Here is an 18919-nt window from a genome sequence, read left to right as displayed (position 1 = left end):
AGTGCCATCGGAATCGAGTTCAGAAGCGTCACCGCCGGCTCACTCGGTGGAGTTACCTTCTCCGCCACAAAAAGCATGGAATCGACCGCCGGCACTTGTTTTGCCACCGGCTGCACGCATTGGGGAAGCGAATAGCTGTACACCTCCCAATATAGCCGATTAGGAAGGCCAAATCAGAGGCGAGCACTTCCGCCAATACACGTCTTGATACATGCCTCGATCGTTATTTTGCATGCTTGGTTTAAGAGTCTTTTATGGCTCAGGCGTTGTGTCATGATTGGTGGATGATGTTGAATGGCGTTTTGGAATTTTCTTGAGATGATAACTGCGAAACAAGCTTTCGCATTGTGCTAGCAGACACACGCATAGCAGTTTATGCACTGTAATATCTTTTAAGATCCTGGTCTGAAGATTGGTGAAAGTCTTGCAGAGGATATCGCCACAGGCGAAATCGAGGTGAGCAACAGTGAGGTAACATATGTGGCGTAGGATACCTGACAGGTAGTCCGTAGTGCTCTGGCGAGTGGGATTCTACATGAACACTTCAAGGACAACATTCAACCAATGAAGACAACAGACATGACGGGTAATGCATACAATGTATTATGAGAGTACAAGTACGCTCTAGCCTTAGTCGCCGCCAAGACGCTGTCCTCTTCCCCGTGTTCTCCACGCATCTGGAAGAGGACCTCCACCTCCGCTTGTTGTTGCTGCACCGGTGCCGGCACCACGGATTGCAGTGCCAAAGCTCTGCTGTTGGGTACGTGAGGCCAGGACTAACAGGCGCGAGACAAAAGCAGGCGTGGTTAAATAGTTACGACCGCCCCCGAACTCGGGCCAAATCCGTGTCAGGAAGTCGTACAGATGGGCAGCAGCCAGACCACAAAGCTGAAGCATGATACCGGCCGGGCCGACCATGAGCAATGACGCCAACATCATAGCGTAGGGCACAAGCTGGGCTGGTATGGTGACAAAGAAGAAGTTGGCCTTGATGCCACGCTGATCCTGCGTAACGGTATACGCTAGGGCTAAAATCAGGCCCTGCAGGTAGAAGCCGGAATTGAAGCCGAGAGCTGTATCAAAGATCTAGAGAGACCAGAGTCAGCATTATGCTAGGCAGGTGATCACCTCCATCCATGCTTGGCCGATAGTAAAAACAACACTGAAACATGAACACACAGTGGCACCAGGCAACTGTGATGTAGGGAGCTGTAAAACCGCTCGGAAACCATAGAGTTTTCGAGCCATCCATAAAGACATCCCACCCATATCCAAGACCCCGACCGACCCATTTTGATATTTATATCAGCGAATGACGGGCCGGCCGCAATCCAGGGGGTAATCTCCCTCAATTTCAGGAACCGTGACAGCGGTGAGATCAAACACTGTCCGGGCAGATTATGAGGTGTAAAGGACGCGACAGATATAAATATACAAAAGCACAAAGGCATCAAGATACATGAACGGAAACCACGAAGAGTATAGCTTACCAAAGTAGTAGTAGACACGAATGCCAGATACCATATTAAGTCCTCTTGCTTTGCAAAACGTGGGTTGCCCTTTTCCAGCTGGGAGACATACGAGTAGACTGGAAGCAAAGAGTAAGCATCACTGCTTATTGTTCGAGTGTAGTGGATAGGGCAGTATCGTACGGAAGTATGGGTCCAACAAGATCGACAACTGTGGCTGCGTGACGAAAAAGCTCGTAACAAGCCGCCAGATCCCGGGTGGAATACGGAACAAAAGTGCCTGATGGAAATACAGCCATTGGCCTGGAATAATGCTACTGTATACGCCACAAGACGTGACAAAGACAGCTGTCGCGAGTATCCTGAGTAGGAGACAAGTTAGATGATGTCAAGAGAGAGTGAGAAGGGCAATGAGGATTGGAGCGTACCTTGATACAGGCGGCATCTGAAAGTATGCGTCCATCAGGTCAGACATTTTGGGAATAGAAGGGATGGCGTCCCTTTTGTCGCAATCCAGTTGGGGTCAATCAAGAGGACGCACACAATGACAGTCAAAGACAGCACAGTAAACGTGACAGCCGTGGTGATGAACTGCTTGATATATGCGGGGAGCAAATAGGGCTTCAATCATTCATCGAGGGCAAAAGTACCCAATGCCAGCAGCAGGCTGCCGTGATGACAAAGTTGTCATGCTTGGGGGTCCGGAGAACAGGTGTTATTTTCGTGATTCGGATTGAAAACTGTTCATTTGCTGAGAGATTTTAAGAATTTATAGTGGCATCCCCACTTTTATATGATTGGTCTGCGCCACATTATGGCGGTGCATTTTCGACCCTAAAATCCGAGTTTTTCTGATATGCAAGATACGAATTTTCGGATGGAGTATGCACTTGCTACGGAGCACTCGTAAACATGTTTGTACGTAATGAAGCTCGCTACTTTGTACGTTTCGACAATGGCCACATATATAGTAGTGCCGCGTACGAAAATGCGTTAGTAGCTCGAGCGGCGACGAAGGCCGAAGCTACGACGGATCGAAGCTGCCAGCGTCGCATACGACGCAGGGGGATGCGCCCAGCCAAGTGTGCTCCTTACGAGCGCCCTCCTCTGGCGTTGCCCTGCCTCCCCCGAGACACTTGTCCCTCTCGGCTCAGCTTTTCCCCGTCTGCTCGTGTTCCGTATAGCATCCCACACGTACTCCGTACTCCGCATACGCTCGGCTGGAATGAGCTTTCCGTCTTCTTGTGCCTTGGTTCGCAGCCTTCCAATAGCGACTGGCATCCTACAAGCAATGAGATGAACAGAGGAGCGAAAGCTTGTTTGATTGGCTCACCGCGCTGGCCGTTGCAAAAACTTTTGCCTCATGATGACCCGCTGCATAAAAAGGACTAGGCTATCTAGTGGGGCCGATCACCTCTATGTAACAAGTGGCTGTACGATACTCCGTACTCCGAACGTCGTATTACGATGTGCTGTTATTCTGTAATACGGAGTACCTGCACTAACCCTTTTTGTGCATCTATTTTCACACCCTACTATTAGCACTCGTACTCGTAACCCTTCCGCCCCTCGCTCGCGCGCCCCCACTCTATCGCCCTTCGGTTGGGAAGGACAAAGTCCAGAGCAAGGGGCGTGTAGATAAAATAAATCAAACAAAAGAGAGGATTTACCCCTCGCGCTCCATTCTGAGCCAACGCAAGGGAAGGAGCGGCTCTGCCTCGGATGCCCCGCCTGCCTTATTCGTATAGTTATTTATTTTGCGATTACCGAAAATATGGCTTTTGACTATTCACTTTGTACATATCATGCCTCCCTCCAGCCTGATTATAATCACAGCATACCGCCACACTGCATGGCTGTTTTATGTTTATAGTGTTTTGATTTATATTCCACAAATAGTCAATGGGTATCTGAACACATCCGTAAACAATGCTCCGGTCCTCTGCCGAGTCTGTAATTTTCCAAAATGATCCCGCTAAAATCCCAATATGCTCCGCGAAGAGCTGCGAGCTGTACGGCAAAGCCATATGTAAGTTCCCGTGTAGTTGCACCCATTCCCGTCCCAGCCTTAATACTTTAGAAGGATGCAAAATAAAAGTGAATCCAGTCGTCTTAAAATCGTAACAGTGATAGCTATGCAAAAACATAGTACACACATAGGGTGAAGAAGTAGAAAGAAGAAGGACCGTGTTCATTGGTCCTCGCCCTCGGCATCGTCTTCGTCGTCGTCCTCGTCGTCATTGTCGTCATCATTATCCATGTTCTCGGGCGGCTCCCAGGCGTCCTCCAGCTTAAGTCCCTTGCCTGTCGGCTCAGGGTACTTGTAGCCTGCGCCCATAAGTTGCGCCACGGACGAGCGGTAGCTCTCCAGCGTAATGTCCACCAGCTCCTTGTTCGGAGAGTCGTAGAGACCCATGCCAACAAGAATCTCGCCATCAGACTCATCCTCCTGCAACGGGGCCTCAACCGGGTTGGCGGCGGTCGAGTAGTAGTTGTCTGGAGGCGTTGGGGGTGCTGCACAGCGGCTGAATCCTTGTGAAGCGAGTGTGTTCCAGCTGTTCTCCGGCTCATCGACAAAGGTTAGGTTTTGTGGCTCGGCCTGCTGCTGCATCTGTGGCTGCTGGTAGGTCTGCTCCGAGCTTTGCGAAGGAATCGAGGTCGGGACGAGAGCAGGGCAATCGACCGGCGAAGGCAGCTTGTCAAACATGATGCCATTCGCATTGATGGAGGGCGACACTGCCCAAGGGTTGGGCGAGTAAAATTGACTGGCCGTGTGAGTATCGAACGCGCCGGAATATGGTGAGAAAGAGGTCGAGGGAGACGTTTGGCTAGAGTATGCGGCCGGGCTGAAGGTCATCGACTGCAAGCAAGGAAACGATTCAGGGTCGATTGCGGATGCCATCGCTGGAGTTCCATATGCCTGCATCTGGAACTGTGTTGACATAGAGAGGGCGAACTGGTTGGGGACAGCGAGCGTGCTGCTGGGGTGCCAGCTGACGGGTCGTGCTGGTCTTGAGGTATTGCCAATATCCCGGGTATGTGCGTATTGCTGCTGTGGAGGATAGAAGTAGGCCTGGGGGTCGACCATTGCGGAAGTAACGTGGATTGGCTGTTGGGATGCGACGAAGTTGACATCGTCGGTCACGACAGTCCGTCTCCGTGCTTGAGTCATTGACCGAGGGCTGTTGCTGGCACTGCTGGGCTTCACTATCCGCATCGCCGAACCTGGGGTTCGCTGGCTGGCAGCTGAGCCCCGCGAATGTCTCCTTCGCAGAACTGAGGAAGCATCCACCAGCTGCTTGGACATATCCTCCAGGAAGGCCTCGGACTGGTTGTACATATTCATTTGTGCCGGTTGCGGGTAGGCAGCATAGTTGCTGCTGCTCATGTACGGCATCATCGTGGCGGGCGGTATGGAAGACAAAGAGGGAGGAGAGGAAGAAGGAAAAGGTTGTATGAGAGATCAAACAAGCTGTCAGAAGGAAGAGTTGATGAAGTCGAAGAGATATGTTGGTGTGGTGTGTAGAAGGTGTAAGTGAGAAGAGGCATCAGCTAGTGTTAAGTATATAACCGCCACATCGAAAGGGCTCCACGTATCGATGGGGGCGAGACGAAAGGAGAAAGACGAAGGGAACCCAAGTACGGAAAATTATGGAGTGTTACGAGTGTAAGATGCAAGGCAAGGGAAGAAGGTAATAAAGCAGGGCAAGGCTAGCTCGGGCTCGGTGGTCGTGGCCATACATAGTATTGGCACGGAAGGGAAGAAAATAGTGTCGTGTACGGAGACGAGTACGAGGATTAAACAGGCACGGATCCATGATTAAGTCTGTGATATGCCTGTATGCGCACCGTCTTGTGTTAGTGGCCAACAGGCGGGTGTGTGGATGGGATGGGGTAGACCAGGAGGGACGAGAAGGGGTGGCGACGTGGTAAAGGAAACAGAAGAAATGACGGGCGTGTGTTAGTGAGTGGGTGCATGGGTTTGAATGGAGATGGATGCGAAAGAGGAGCATGCAGATGTGTCTTGGAGAGTGGCACTGCGACGGAGCATGTGCATGCGTCATGGCACCGGCAGGGATCTCAGAACTTTCCCACGGTGGAGGAGAGAAAGGGAGACAGCCTATGGGCGAACCTGGCCAGACGTAGCGTGTTCCGCTGGTTGGGGCGAGAAAGGTGGGTTTTTGCTGTGCTTGGTATCCTACTCGTACATATCGTAAGGTACAGAGAAGGCGGGTTGTTGGTAGTGTTTCTCTAGCCTGCACGGCCGGGGATGTGCAAGTGCGCCACAAAGTACGGAGCACGAGGGAACGAGCGAAATGTGCCAGAGGTGGATCAGGCCGGGTTGGGAAGCTCACGATGTGGATGCGTTGAAGTGACTGGGCGAGCAAGGTGTGGTCTGGTACTCCGTAGCTTGCTCTATAATTTGCGGATGGCGGTCAGGGCCAGGGGGAATGACGGAGACATCCAGATGGGAGGGGAGGGGGTGTGTGTGAGTGAATCTGAGGGGCGTGTCAAAGGGATAAAGGGAGTGTGATCGATCATAGCCCTGGAACAGCCGTGGAAAGGAAAGAAGAAGAAAGGCAAAGGGGCTAAGAGCACAGGAAGCCGGTGAGATGGCCAGAGCCACACGCCCCTTCCTCTTCCAGTCCCACTATCAAGAATCCACACCCCCCCTTTCTCACTTCCCTTTTTTTTGGTTCTTTTGGCGCCTTCTGTGATTTCCACATGCTCTCAGGCGCCTGACGAGGCCACAAACACCATCCCCATGTTTGACAGATCCTTGTCGGTGCTGTGTATCCACCCACCCTTGCCAGCCGCACTAGGCGGGGCGGATGACCATGTCGGGACGGGTGCGAAACATTCGGAGCCAAGAAGCGTGAGCAAGATGCAAGTGAATTGCATGGCCCTATTCCATATGTACACCCTGTACGTATTCTTTGGTACTGGCTAGCCCGACTCGAATAGGACACGGCGTACGGAGTAGACCCGGCAGCAAATCCGGTCATGACCCTCCTTGGCCTGTATACTCGTAGTTGTACATAGTAGCAGCTGGAAAGTGCCGTCGGCAAAACACTCGTGCGAGGGCTAGAGCAAATTGTCGTAAGATGCCCCATATCGCACACAGCTGTGCTAATCCTAGCGGCTGGCTGTGCTGGCACTGGTTCAGGCCTTTCTGCTTGTTCTGCGGCTGCTGTGTTTGAAAAGATTTGGGCCGGCGGATATGTCCCTGTCGGAAGATAGGGGTACGAGCACGCATGGAGCCAGGTGGATGTGTCCTCGTACCGTTCTTCGCCTTTCGCGATAGAGAAGCCCCGTCATCGACGATATCTTACAGGCACGGAGTATGTGCTCTTCCCCATGGCCCCATGCCCCTCTCTTTTTTTCCTTTTTTTTTTACTCCATATCGCAAACTCTGTCGCACACGGGTCACGGCGGAAGATAAAATGTGGAAGGTAGCGATGGGGTAATTCGGCCTACTCGTACGAGTACGGAGTACGGAGTAGCTGTTGCCCTTCTCACCCTTGTCTATATTTGTACTCGTATGCAGGACAGAGTGCTCTGCTCGTTGGGGCCTTGAGCTTTGGCCAGATGCGGCACCGGTGTCCATGTGGATTGGTGTTGATGATGTGTGCTTTGTATCGAGCTAGGGTGGAGGGGTGGAGGATGATAGATGAGATGCAAACGGGTGAGCGGAAGAGGGCGTGCACGTATCGACGTGGAGAGAAGGCTAGAATGCTTGCACAATGAGGACCCAAGAGAACGTGGCAGCGGACACCCCAAATAGGCTGGTAAAGCGGTTTGGCAAATTTGGATTAATCGGAGCTTGAAGTTCAGCTCGCAGAAAACCGGTGTGAAGAAAGGCGCAGTGGTGGGGTGTGCCTAAAGGTCCTGCTACTAATACTCTTATGTATGAACCAGAAAGCACCTAATACGGAGTAATAGCATGGAGACTCCTGCCAAGAGACATACTTCAACGTACATACCGAGAATATGTATGTAAGAACATACGAGCATGGGAATTATCTTGAGCGAAGGGAAGTACCGCTCTGGGCGGGTCCTTCCTTTAGTACTCCGTATACTCCGTACGACGCGTAGTATGTGATTGACTCCTTTTCTTTTCTTTTTTCCTACGATTTATTCTGGCTCCGTATTTTTAGCCCAGGCCAGAGCCAATACTGGGGTGAAGTAGACAAAATACGGAGAATGTCCAAGAGAGTGCTCAGTCGCATTCGCACGTCGTAAGAGCGTCGTAGTGCCGCCGCGCCTTCCCAATCCTGCCAATCACAATGCGCAGAAAATACCTTGCAGAAAGAGGGAAAGAACGAATGGCCCGCAAGTCCTATCTGCACGCGCTCTCCACATTCTTACTGATCAGACCCACGCTAGTCGTCGCAGGAGTGAATTACCTATTACCTGCCTGGCTGTATCTGTGAGCTGAGGCAAGATGAGTACTGTAACTATCGTGTCTGGTAAGACGGTTTACACATATTCTACACGTATTACAAATGCGAGTACTTTTCACGAGTTGTGATCTCGCACTAGCAAAGCCGCAGACACTCGCAATCTGCTCAGTGACAGCTTACAAAGTACATGTAATCTGCGATTGCTGGGCGCCTCCGGGCTTAACTGCCCTCTCCGGTCCTCCTTTTGGTGATGGGACAGCCATGGCGTTTGAAGATGCCTGATCCGAACTGCGCCACGTTTGGTAGCTCGGCGTTGCAGGAGGTCTAGCGGCACCACTTTTTGCCTTGGTTTTTTTCTTCTTCTTCTTCGCTTCGGGGTTGCCATCTCGGGTTCGCTGGCATTTCCGAGTTCCGGATGTCGCCGCCAGATGACTCGTACATAGTACACTCGTGATGCACCTTCTCAACCCCCTTCTTCTCAGTGCGTCAGCGGCATCGCAGTATCGCACTGTTCCCGGCAGCGAATGCGAAATGGAAGAATGTATCACTCATCCCTTCCGGTGTGCGCCGTATTTCGCGCTCGTGATTTGAGGATTCGCACTCGCACATCCAATTCGCTTTCATTTGTCGGTGGGCACTCTGCCGAAATGGATGTCAGACGCGACAGGTCAGAGAAGGCCGCCGGACAGAGGGCAAGTCGACGGTGACTTGGAGCAGCCCGCAGACATGTCGCTTTGACCGACCGCTCCTTGCAGTTCATGCAACCACAGGACGAGCCCTCAGGATTGGTGAGCCGATGGAGCACACGCACACGCACGCACCACCACACCGACTTTGAGACTTGCCTCTCTGGCTCTCGCTCGTAGTAGCGAACACATTCCGTAGGCGCCCATCCGGAACGCCGCAAGGGGGGCTCAGTACGAGGGATCGAGAGAGTATGTAAGCAGGCCTGAGAAAATTTAGCCAGCAGTGGGTATTTTGCTACTACGGGTATGGAGCCTGTACTCGTAAGATACCAGCCATACATAGGGTCGCAATGCCCCGAACCAGCCAGCGGCCGGCTCTACCAGCCAGAATTGGGGCACGATCAGCGCTCCAGTGCGCAGCTGCTGACAGGAGGGGCGGCCAGCCCGGACCCTGCCAGCGCCACGACCGCTTTTTGTAGCGCGCACCACAGTTTATACGCCTTGTTGGTATCTTACATAGTACTCCCTACTGGTCCTTCCTTCTGCAGTGACTGCTACCTCGACAACGCTAAAACACTACCCTGCCCGGCCCCTTCCTGTATACTACTCCCACACGCACGTCTAGTATCTTCTGCACCAACAACCCCCCCTTTCCTTGTGTCAAATGAGGGCCTAAAATAAACCCGTATTTCCTACAGAAGGCTAAGGACAGTCAACAGCCACAAGCAAATCCCTTCCTCCGATGAGGCACCCCTGCAACATGTGCTTAGACTCGTCCGCTGGACAGGCGATGTTGAAACCGCTCTTCCTGCTACATACGTCGTAGGCGCTTGCTTACTCCGTACAGAGAATTGCATTCGATACCACGCGCCATGACAGGTACGGAACTTTTATGCAGCTGATATGCGACGCAGTATCCGCGAGAAATACATAGTGCTTGTACGAGTAAGATACGATACGATGCATACGTGGGTCTTACACAGCCCGTGCTACATACTACGAGTACCAACCAAACCAAATTACTTCTATGTGTGCGCGGCTCTTTTTTTCTTCTTTCTGAAACGGAACTGGCCAGAATGATGTCTTTCACTTTCCGACGCCTTACACCCACCCCTCTTGGGACCGAACATTGATGCGCAGTTGTAAGAGCTATTGACCGGGCTAGAATGAGCGACGATCCAAAATAGATCCGCATAACGACAATAATACAAAATCGCTACGGAGTATACGACGTAGGTCTCATCGATGAGCATGTTTACAACGAGGATCCATACTCTGTAAAAAGGGGCAGCTATGGACTGCTTTTTCTGTGCGGGATTGATGGTTATACCAAGGAGCAGCTGTCTGACCAAAAACAAGTTTCGGCTGCCTCTAGGCGTCTCGCCCGCCCTTTTTATTTATTTATTTTAAAATGCTTTGTAGCGTGTGACGGCCTAGTTCCGTACGTCGTATATTTTGTCGGTGTCCCCCTGCTGTGCTTGGCTCCCTTGTCCACCTGGGGTTCAGCGACTGGGCAATGTCCAACAATGCACGACCTGCTTTGGCAGGCAGCAGCAGGATCAGAGGGTCGGTGACTCCGTCGACACTTTTTCGGTTGTCGGACCCTCCTACACATACTCTCTGCGCGTGGGGAAAGGGGCCGGCAAACAGCTTGGTAGGAGAGACTGTTCTCGAAGCGGAAAGGTCGTGATATACTACAGCGATAATGAATCGATAAAGACCGATTTTATGGGGTGGGCGGTCCGAACGGTGAATAGCAATGCAATATTACTTGCAAAAGACTGTCGCTGCCAATACGGAGCACGCTAATATAAACAGCACTCTTGAGAGGCCAGCAGGGGTCGAAAGCCGTAGTTGGCTTGAATTCCGTACTTCCGCACCCCTTCTTTTTCTTTTTCTGCATCTTTCTTCCTTTGTTTGACCAACGCATGCCTTTTTTGTCTGATCTTTTCCCAGTTCCAGAGACAACCGACGACCACTATGAGTACGACTGCGCCATATCATCCGACTTCTCGTCTCGTACGGAGTATGTATCTTACGTCGTATATCTCAATCAAGGATGACTGCACACTCCATACGATTGATTAGCTCAGATAAGACTGTTGCCAAAATGGATCTACAACTACGAGTAACTTTAAACGTCTTCGCATGCTCATTCCGTGAAGGAAGGCCTTTTTCCCTTCTTTCTTGGCCAATAGCACAGAAAATGGTCTCAATCTTCAATCTTAAGTGATGCAGGTTTGCCCACATTTTTTCTTCACTTCTTCTCCTTTACGACTAGTTGGGACAAGATGGGAAAGAACTAGCATATGTAGCACGCGGTCAACCACCGACCGCCCTTGACGTCTGGGAGATCCCTGTCCCCTGTTGCCCTTTTTTCTTCATGACCAGCCATGTCTTCGTTCTCGGTCCCGTGCCGAAAGCGGCTGAAAGGCCGTACGAGTATTGTATAGCAGGCCGAGCCGACTTAATTGTTCATTAACAAAAGGCAGCCTCGGATACAGCACTCCACTCCACACATCCACGACGTAGGATGACATGGCGGTGCTTTTTTCCAATAATTTGTTTCATTGGAACTCGCTACATATGTAGACCGCTTTTCTCTGGATCGAACATCTTATCTCACACTTTGCAGTCAATACATATGACACACGAAAATGATGTTTAACCGTTGCCTGTGCGTATGCTATACTACATGTGAATTCATGCAAAAGATGGAAAACCTACGTCGTAGATACAAAAGGAGTCGGAATACGGTGGACAGGGCTTGGCCCATCCGCAAGACTCCAGTTTTTCTCGATGCGATCAGATAATGTGCTGTTTTCAGCGTTGCATCGAAAGCGCTCGAGCTGGAGACGAAGGCTAAAAAAAAACACCCTACTCCGTACGGCTAGAGACATTGCAAGCCTCCTTACTCCGTACAAGGGTTCTTTTTTGCATTCCGTGAACACGAAGCGGCCTAAGCTGTAACCTTGGCAAGAACATCGTTATATTTTGCAACCCGGCAACGATAACGAGTGGCGAACCAGATGCAAAACCCAGGTCTGAGGATGCTCTCTGCAGCTTCCTTCTCTTGAGTTTAGACGAGCTGCAAGTACTCGCGAAGAGAAGCAGAAATTGCATTGCTTTGCCTCCCAAGCAAGACACAAAGTAACGGTCAAGTGTGACAGCAGCCGGGACCCAACCACGAGCACTTTACATGAAAAAGCCCGTACTCTTGAAGTGGATACAACTGATTGGGGAGGGGCAAGCGACGGCACCTATTCTGGAGATAGCCGAAAGGGTACGAAGCACTGAGGAACACCCCAGCCGGCACCGTAGACGTGGCAAGGGCTCTGACAAGTAACCTGACACAGAAGAGCGGCATAGCTTTAGATACGAGCACTACGGAGTATCTTACATAGTATCCATACTATGTACTATGTAAATTACGATGTTCGTGAGCGTTGGGAACGCGAGGACTGCATGTAGCATAGATCACTACCTCGTAGAATGATGGAGAATCAGCTTGGTGTTTGGTTTCGACCAACATGGCATCGATACCAATGGGGCAGGCAAGGAGCTCCCCGTCCCAGACCAACGTTGAGACGCCATTTCTGGTTTTCGTACTCCGTATACGACGGGATTTGTGATACTACCGTACGAGTACTCGTATACGCAGATCGTCCACAAACAATTATGTTGGGTGGTGTGTATTTGATACTATACTGTGTACTCCGTATAAGCAGACATTCGGCCGTATCCACCTGCCTGTCACAACAGCTAGGCATCCTACATAAAGTATGTGCCTGGAAGGAGCTAGGGTAGTATGTACGGAGACGTATGCCACTGTATGTAAGCGATCTGCTGAAAGGGCGGGCTCTACTATGTACGGAGTACATGGAACGGGGATTATACTCACAGGGATCAGCTAACTGGTTAGAAGAATCCATACGTCGTAGTAAGACGGTTTTCTTTTTCTTTTTCTTTTTCTTGATTAATATTACCTTATTTTTATAAGATGCTCCGTACTCCGTAGTACTGAGTATGGTCGCATGGAGAAGCGGGAGGCGAAAAAAAACAATGCAGGTGAGAAAGTGGGTCTGGGACAATGTGGCAGGCCTGTGAGGGACAGAGCTGACTGGCTAGCAAGGGGAAGCGCCTCGCCAAGCTGCGGACAAATTATGACGGGATCCGGCAGGCGGAAAGCGCTACAACGTCCTTTGCGATCCACGGCTGTAAGGGATGACAGGACAAGGGAGAGAGAGTGGAAGCTGCAACATATGCATTCCGGCAACATACGACCACTCCGTGCGTCGTACTTCATGTGATGGTCGGGGTGGAGCGAATAGTCCCTGCCCTGTGACACGAAGGGAGGTAATGATCGTCACTTGAAAGGAGATGGGGAAGGAACGAGCGAGGCTAAAAAGGAAAGACCGATCGTCAACTGGCGAGCCGTTGGCAGTTGCTCCTGCGAGTACTGTCTCTGTCGGAGTACGCCGGCAGGTAAGTATCCTACAAGAGCACGCGCAGGCACGGAGGGTATCTCGCTTGTACCTGTGCGACATGCTACTGGCAGCGGCGCTAGCTGTGTGCACCAATGGAACAGAAGGAAGGGCTTGCCCGGTGCCACTGCCATGGGTTCTGGCCTGGAGCACAAGCAGGCGAGTGGGAGGGGTACGAGAAAGATACAAGGCACCTGTATTTTCTGTTGCGGTCTCGCCATGGCCTTTCCTTGCAAGCGAGCGTAACGCACACCGGGCGGACGAGCAGTGCTGTCCAGCTGGGCCCGGCTTCGGATTGCCGAGCGACAGGTAGCATTCACAACGAAACAGGGCACGCTCGTAATCAGGCCAGGTTGCATAGGCGCCCTCTTTAGGATGTCTGATAATAGTCTGCGTGAATCGAGACGAGAAAGTCTAAAATCTGTATCCGCACGGGTCATATAAAGCGGCCGCTGGGGTTTGAGAAGGACGGAGGGGAGGTGTGTTGGTGGGGGGGGAGGGGTGCAGAATTAATATCAAAGGCAAGGAGTGTGAAAAGGGAAACAGCGAAGGACCGCGAGTCTTCTGCACTTTCCGGACGTGGCATGATTGGGGAGAGGGTCCAGCGGCCGGAAGTCGATGAGGGGTTTACTCCGTAGACTGGAATGCTGTAATGGAGTGGGGATCAACCGGGAGGGAAAAAAGAAAAGCAGAAAAGGCAGAAAGGGCATGGAAACGTGAAACAGTGAAAAAGGCGCACGAGCAACGGGAGAAACGTCAGGCAGATTGGCACCCACAAGCTACCCGTTCCCACTTGCTAAAAACACACCCCCTTCTTGCCGATGCCTGTGGAAGAGGGATTGGCAGAAAAGACAAGGACGGAGCCTTGCTTCGTGTCGACGAATACGACGCAAGGTGCCGGAACCACTCCTTAACGTGTACACGTATTTCCTCGTCTACGAGGTACGAGGATGGCGAGCAAGACTGACGTCGCCGTGCCTTTCTCGGTCTACCGAAACGTTCTGCCTGGCTAAGCCTCGGGCAGAAAACACGTCTACAGAGTACGAGCGCTGTTCGGCAATAAGGATGGAACGGCGGTCATCTCGATGGCGGCTGCACTGGAACGCTACTCGTCGCCGCCTGTGCCGATACAGAGAGCCGCACGAATAAGAGGAGCGGACGGGCAGATGACATTGCGCTGCAGGCGCCCAGACTCAGAGGTGAAAATGCAGCCTGTGGCCTGCCTGCAGGAAGAGCCTGCGTACTCTCCGAAACACAGCCGCACTGGTGCAGCTCTGCTTTGCTTTTTTCCCTTTCTCTTCTTTGTAAGTGTGCCCTTTGTCTTATTGCGGGCTGATCCTCCAGCTCCGTCGCATTACGAACCCAGGCAACGGCCCAGCTAGTCAGTCTCCCCCTAAGACCAGCAGAAGGGTAGACAGGAAAAAGCAGCATTGCATATCTGCTGCCTCTGTGCCACTTGCGGGTGGGTATCGCCATGGTCCGCTGGCAGCCGAATTCACGACGTGTCGTTATGTCGCCCTACATGCACAACATGTCTTTGGGCACAGAGAAGGGCGGCCACGGGGGAGACAGACGGCACGGCAGCAACAGGACAGCTGGAGTTGTGGCATATCCGAGACATCCAACATTCTCTGTGTGTCTGAGAGCGGTCTTTTTCCAGCCGGTGATGCTAGGGTGAGATTGGGCAAATAAGCAACGGGACAAAGAGTAAAAGGGGCAGGCAACCAGGCAACTTGGTCTGGACCATCGATCCTTTCTCTTCCTCAGCTGGAGACAAGGCTGAGGGGTCCTTTGTCCTTTGTACTTGGGCCAGACCCAGCGCTAGACATGCGGGCCAGCACTTGGACTCCGAGGTCAAGTTGACACAAGTCGGCCGAGCAGGAAGTGGTACTATGTAGCGTGTTTGGTGCTGCCGAAACACGTCCAACGACGGTGAAAGATCCCTTCCTACTGAAGCGCAGGTTGTCTGACTATCCTTCGTACAAAGTAGGCACGCAGCAGACTGAGCTATCACATGTAAGATACGTGCCGCTACACGAGCCAGTCTCTTTGCGACCAAGGATGAGGCTTTTCTTTTCGTCTTGTCAGACAGACAAGCAGGGCATTCTTGTACTGGAGAGGCCGCCAGAACATCCTATGCATGTATACTATGTACGTTGTATGGTGGCTTTGCAACAGCTTACATCCGGTCTTACTCCGTGCTCGTATCTTACATGTATGCATGTCACAACAGAGCAGAAGGGTCGTGCGTTGCAGCACGCATGCACTAAAAACAGTGGGCATGGAGGAGGAAGGGGTGTGGGTTGGGGAGGAGGGGCGAAGAGCGAAGGGTTGGGCATTCACAGGTTCAGCATTCAGCGACAACCGTTTAGAGTGCTCAGGCGAACGTGTGGGTTGGGTGCTGCTACATAGTCCTTGGCTGTTGCCATTACGAGGGCCTGCGCGGCTTTTCGATCCACCGCGCAACATGCCGTAACCCGTGCCGGACACATCCTGCTTGTCGTGTTCGTGCCAACATGATACGAGCGATCCGAACGGTCTGGAGATGTTCGATTCAACAAGTACTCCATATTCGGAACTATCGTAAAGGCTTCTGGGACTGATGTGGGCCCTGTGTACTCCGTACCGTAACTTCCACCGCCTGTGTCCAGCCTCTCCGAGTTACTCAAGTAGGATACTATGTATGGAGTACGGAGTACAACGCTCGCACCTTCCTCCTGGCGGCGTCCTTGCATCCGCAGGATCACGCGGCACTTTGGTGGCATCACGTGTGCCGAAAAGACGCATGCAGGTGCTGCGAGGCTGAGGCATAAAAACTCTGCCTGCTCTCTAGCCAGTTAGCAGCCAGCTAGCGGCGCCCGGCGTGAAAGCCAGCAGCCTACTATGTAAGATAGCAGCCAGCTAGCAGTCCGCCCGCTGTTCTGCAGGTCGTCGTAGCGCTCGCTTTTCGTCGGCCTGAAGGGCCCTGCAGCAGAGGATGACGGTGTTGCGGAGCTTCCACCAGGAAACAGCAACTCTTCCCTCTCCCCCCACTTTGACCCCCTCCTCCCCCCCCTTTTTTCTTTAGTTTCTTCAGTTTCTTCAGATGTCATCCCTCTTCCTCTTTCTAGATACTGTCAACCCCGCCACGACCACCACCTCTTGGCCTGCAGGCATCACCACAAAGTTGGCACGCCCGACTGCAGAGTTTGCTGGTGCTGGTGCTGGTGCCGTTGCTGTCGTTTCGATGCCGTGGCCGACGGGAAAGTGAAATTGGGTTCCATCATCGCTGGCGCACACCTGGTCAAGAGGCTGTCCCGATCAGGATTGACCACGAACGCCTCCTATCTGACCAGTGCCGAAAGGGAAAAGGCATGTGTAACAACGAGCAGCCTACTGGTTCAGCATGGGCAAAAGACGACAAACAAGGGCCGGCAACAGCGATCGGCGAACCCAACGGATCATCAAACACCTGCTGCATCGACAAGTGTGTCTTACAAGCGAATACATAACCACTTTCGTATGCAATTGGGGCATGATGCGTTTTTGGGCCATCTCTCTGGTTGCGCCTCTCCACCCGGTACTTTAGCGGACACACAAACCCGCTCACCGCCTCTTTTAGAGCCCACTTGCAGATTACGGGTGCTAGACAGCGGAAGGCGGGAGAGGAAAAAAGGGGGGGAGAGAAGAAAAGAGAAACAGGGAAGAAAGAAGAAAAAAAGAAAAGAAAAGAAAAGGACAGCTAATCGCCGCTCTTCCGGACAAAGCCAGCCCTGGGAAGTCACGGAAGAGGGGACCGAACGACGTGTGATGATTGTTCGTGACTAGAGCACATCCCTCGTAGTGTTTGTTGGTCTGGAATCAGTTGCTCCTTCTGTGTGGTAGTGCATCGCAGGATCATTGCTGACGACAGAGTGCAACCACAGCAGCAGGACAACACAGCGCCACGCACCAGCTTCAGTAATAGCAGCGATGACGAAGATCCTGCCGTCTTGGCCCGAAGTATCCGTGTTATGTAAGGTGGTCCGTATTGATGATAGGCCGTCCAGACAGAGCACACGCTTACACACTCGCTCACACTCGCTGACACTTGGTCACATCCCGGGCTCTGGAGGAAAGATAAGTTGGCCCAATTAGCTCGAGAGGGGGCGTGCAAGTAGGCTCGTTTTCTGGCGTCCTCTTTGCCGACCCTTTTGTGGCTGACTCGCCCACTCTTTCGTTTCTTCTTCCTTTCCTTTTTCCTTCTGCAGGGACGGAAGGGTGTGTGAATTTCTTTCTCTGTTCTTTCTTTCTGTCTGGACCGGCTTGTACGCGGTAGCCCCCGCCAAGACAGACAACTTCAACTCGTCTGGGCCACCAGGCCGCGGAAACCGTCCATCTGGACCTTGCGCGTGGCTAGGTCAACGGCGAAGGCGAGCGCCTCCTGCACGCTGGCGTCATCCAGGTTCCAAGTCGTTGCTGGCTGCAGCCCGTCGCCTGCTGCCTCTGATGCGGCCTCCTCTCGATGGCAGACCAGCCTGTAGAGGATGCCGGCCACAAACGTATCACCAGCACCGACGGAGCTAGAGGAAAAGCAGTCAGCAAACAACGTACGATTTCTCGCCTATTGGGGCGTTTTCCCGGTTCCCGTTGTTCCTTTTTCTCTTTCTCTTTCTTTTTCTCTTTTTTTTTCTCTTTGCTTCTCCCTTTTTCTCGTCTTTTTTCTTTTTCCACTCTTTTCTCCTCGTTTCAACCGGCAGTGGGAAGGGGCTGTCCATACTCGACCACGCTTGATGCCGGCAGTGGCGATGGAACGGGGCTGATAAAGACGTGTGATCCGGCACAGACCAGGGCCGAGGCACCTTGGGCCCCCCATGTGCAGAAAGCTAGTTTTCTGGGAGGCAGACGTTAGGGAGACATGCGAAAGGGGGGACTGGATATGGAAGCGGTTTCTTACGCCTGACGCAGCGATGCCGCCTCGCCACGAAGACAAGCCTCGGCATCTGCGTAACCTTGACCCTGTGGTAATCAGCACGACGTGGATAGCTTTTCGTCACGCTTGGCTGCTCGCTCGTTCGCTCTTCTCCTCCGTCTCACCTGCGCCCACAGCTTAGAGTAGAACACGACGTCAGCTTCGGCGGCCAGCGCCCGCAATCCTTGCCGGTCCGGGTTCTCGATCTCGACGCTGACGACGACGTCGGCCTGGCGTGCCTGGTGGACGTGGCCGATGCAAGCCAGCGTGACGTCGGCGATGCGGCCCTCAAAGTGCCACCATGCGGGATCCGACGACGCGCCGACGGCCGCCACCACGCCGGCGAACTCGTCGGCCGTCATCTCGGGCAGCCGGTTGTCGTTGACGCTCGTGCGCGAGCCCGTGGCTGCCGACCGCAGGATGTAGCAGCTAGCCGGCGCCTGGAAGCCGTCGCGGTAGAGGCAGTGGTCAAAACACAGAAAGGGACTCGATGGTCCTCCCAACGACGCGAGGATCGTCTGCGTGGCCGCCGCGTCGGCCGCCGGCAGACACGAGACCAGGTAGGCCCTGACGTCGCGGCCGCTGCTGCTGCCAGACACCGCCTCGTCTGGTTCTGCCCCCACCAGCTGCTGCAGCACCTCGAGCGTGTTCGGACAGTTGCCACCGCGGCGGACCTGGACGCTGGCTGCCCGCAGCTTCGTGTCCTCTGTCGGGTAGTAGGGGACGCTGTGACCCAGGAAGCGGGGGGCATCGTCAGGACACTGCCAATCCCTTCTCGCCGTTCCGGACACTCGTACACTCGTATCCTCTCTTGTCGGTCGCCCGACCCAAAGAAGAACCATTCTCGCCCCGCTGCCGGCCACTTGCTCGCAAGACGACAACATACCTGATGATCGTGTCGAGGTAGCAGGCCCCGGTGAGGATGAGCCGCCTCATGGCTGTGGGC

At 53.0% G+C, this 18919-nt stretch overlaps 3 protein-coding genes across 3 annotated transcripts; all 3 read right to left on the bottom strand.

The window, feature by feature from the left end:
• Positions 1–630: 630 nt before the first annotated feature.
• CMQ_294 (centromere microtubule-binding protein cbf5) lies at positions 631–1944 on the bottom strand (the record flags this gene model as incomplete). Its single annotated transcript, XM_014313916.1, has 4 exons — positions 631–1086; positions 1491–1588; positions 1788–1831; positions 1898–1944. The coding sequence occupies 4 exons, from the start codon at positions 1942–1944 to the stop codon at positions 631–633; spliced, it is 645 nt and encodes a 214-aa protein (XP_014169391.1).
• Positions 1945–3660: 1716 nt separating this feature from the next.
• On the bottom strand, positions 3661–4869 carry CMQ_183 (uncharacterized protein; the record flags this gene model as incomplete). The annotated part of the gene is made up of 1 exon (XM_014313805.1): positions 3661–4869. One exon carries the CDS (start codon positions 4867–4869, stop codon positions 3661–3663), a length of 1209 nt encoding a protein of 402 aa, XP_014169280.1.
• A 12492-nt stretch (positions 4870–17361) lies between these two features.
• CMQ_252 (uncharacterized protein) lies at positions 17362–18909 on the bottom strand (the record flags this gene model as incomplete). Its single annotated transcript, XM_014313874.1, has 4 exons — positions 17362–17584; positions 17959–18020; positions 18099–18699; positions 18860–18909. The coding sequence occupies 4 exons, from the start codon at positions 18907–18909 to the stop codon at positions 17362–17364; spliced, it is 936 nt and encodes a 311-aa protein (XP_014169349.1).
• Positions 18910–18919: the final 10 nt, after the last annotated feature.

This window comes from Grosmannia clavigera (assembly GCF_000143105.1).
Source record: "Grosmannia clavigera kw1407 unplaced genomic scaffold GCSC_179, whole genome shotgun sequence".
In the NCBI taxonomy this organism is placed as follows: Eukaryota; Fungi; Ascomycota; class Sordariomycetes; order Ophiostomatales; family Ophiostomataceae; genus Leptographium; species Leptographium clavigerum.
This window is presented reverse-complemented; position numbering and strand designations above follow the sequence as displayed.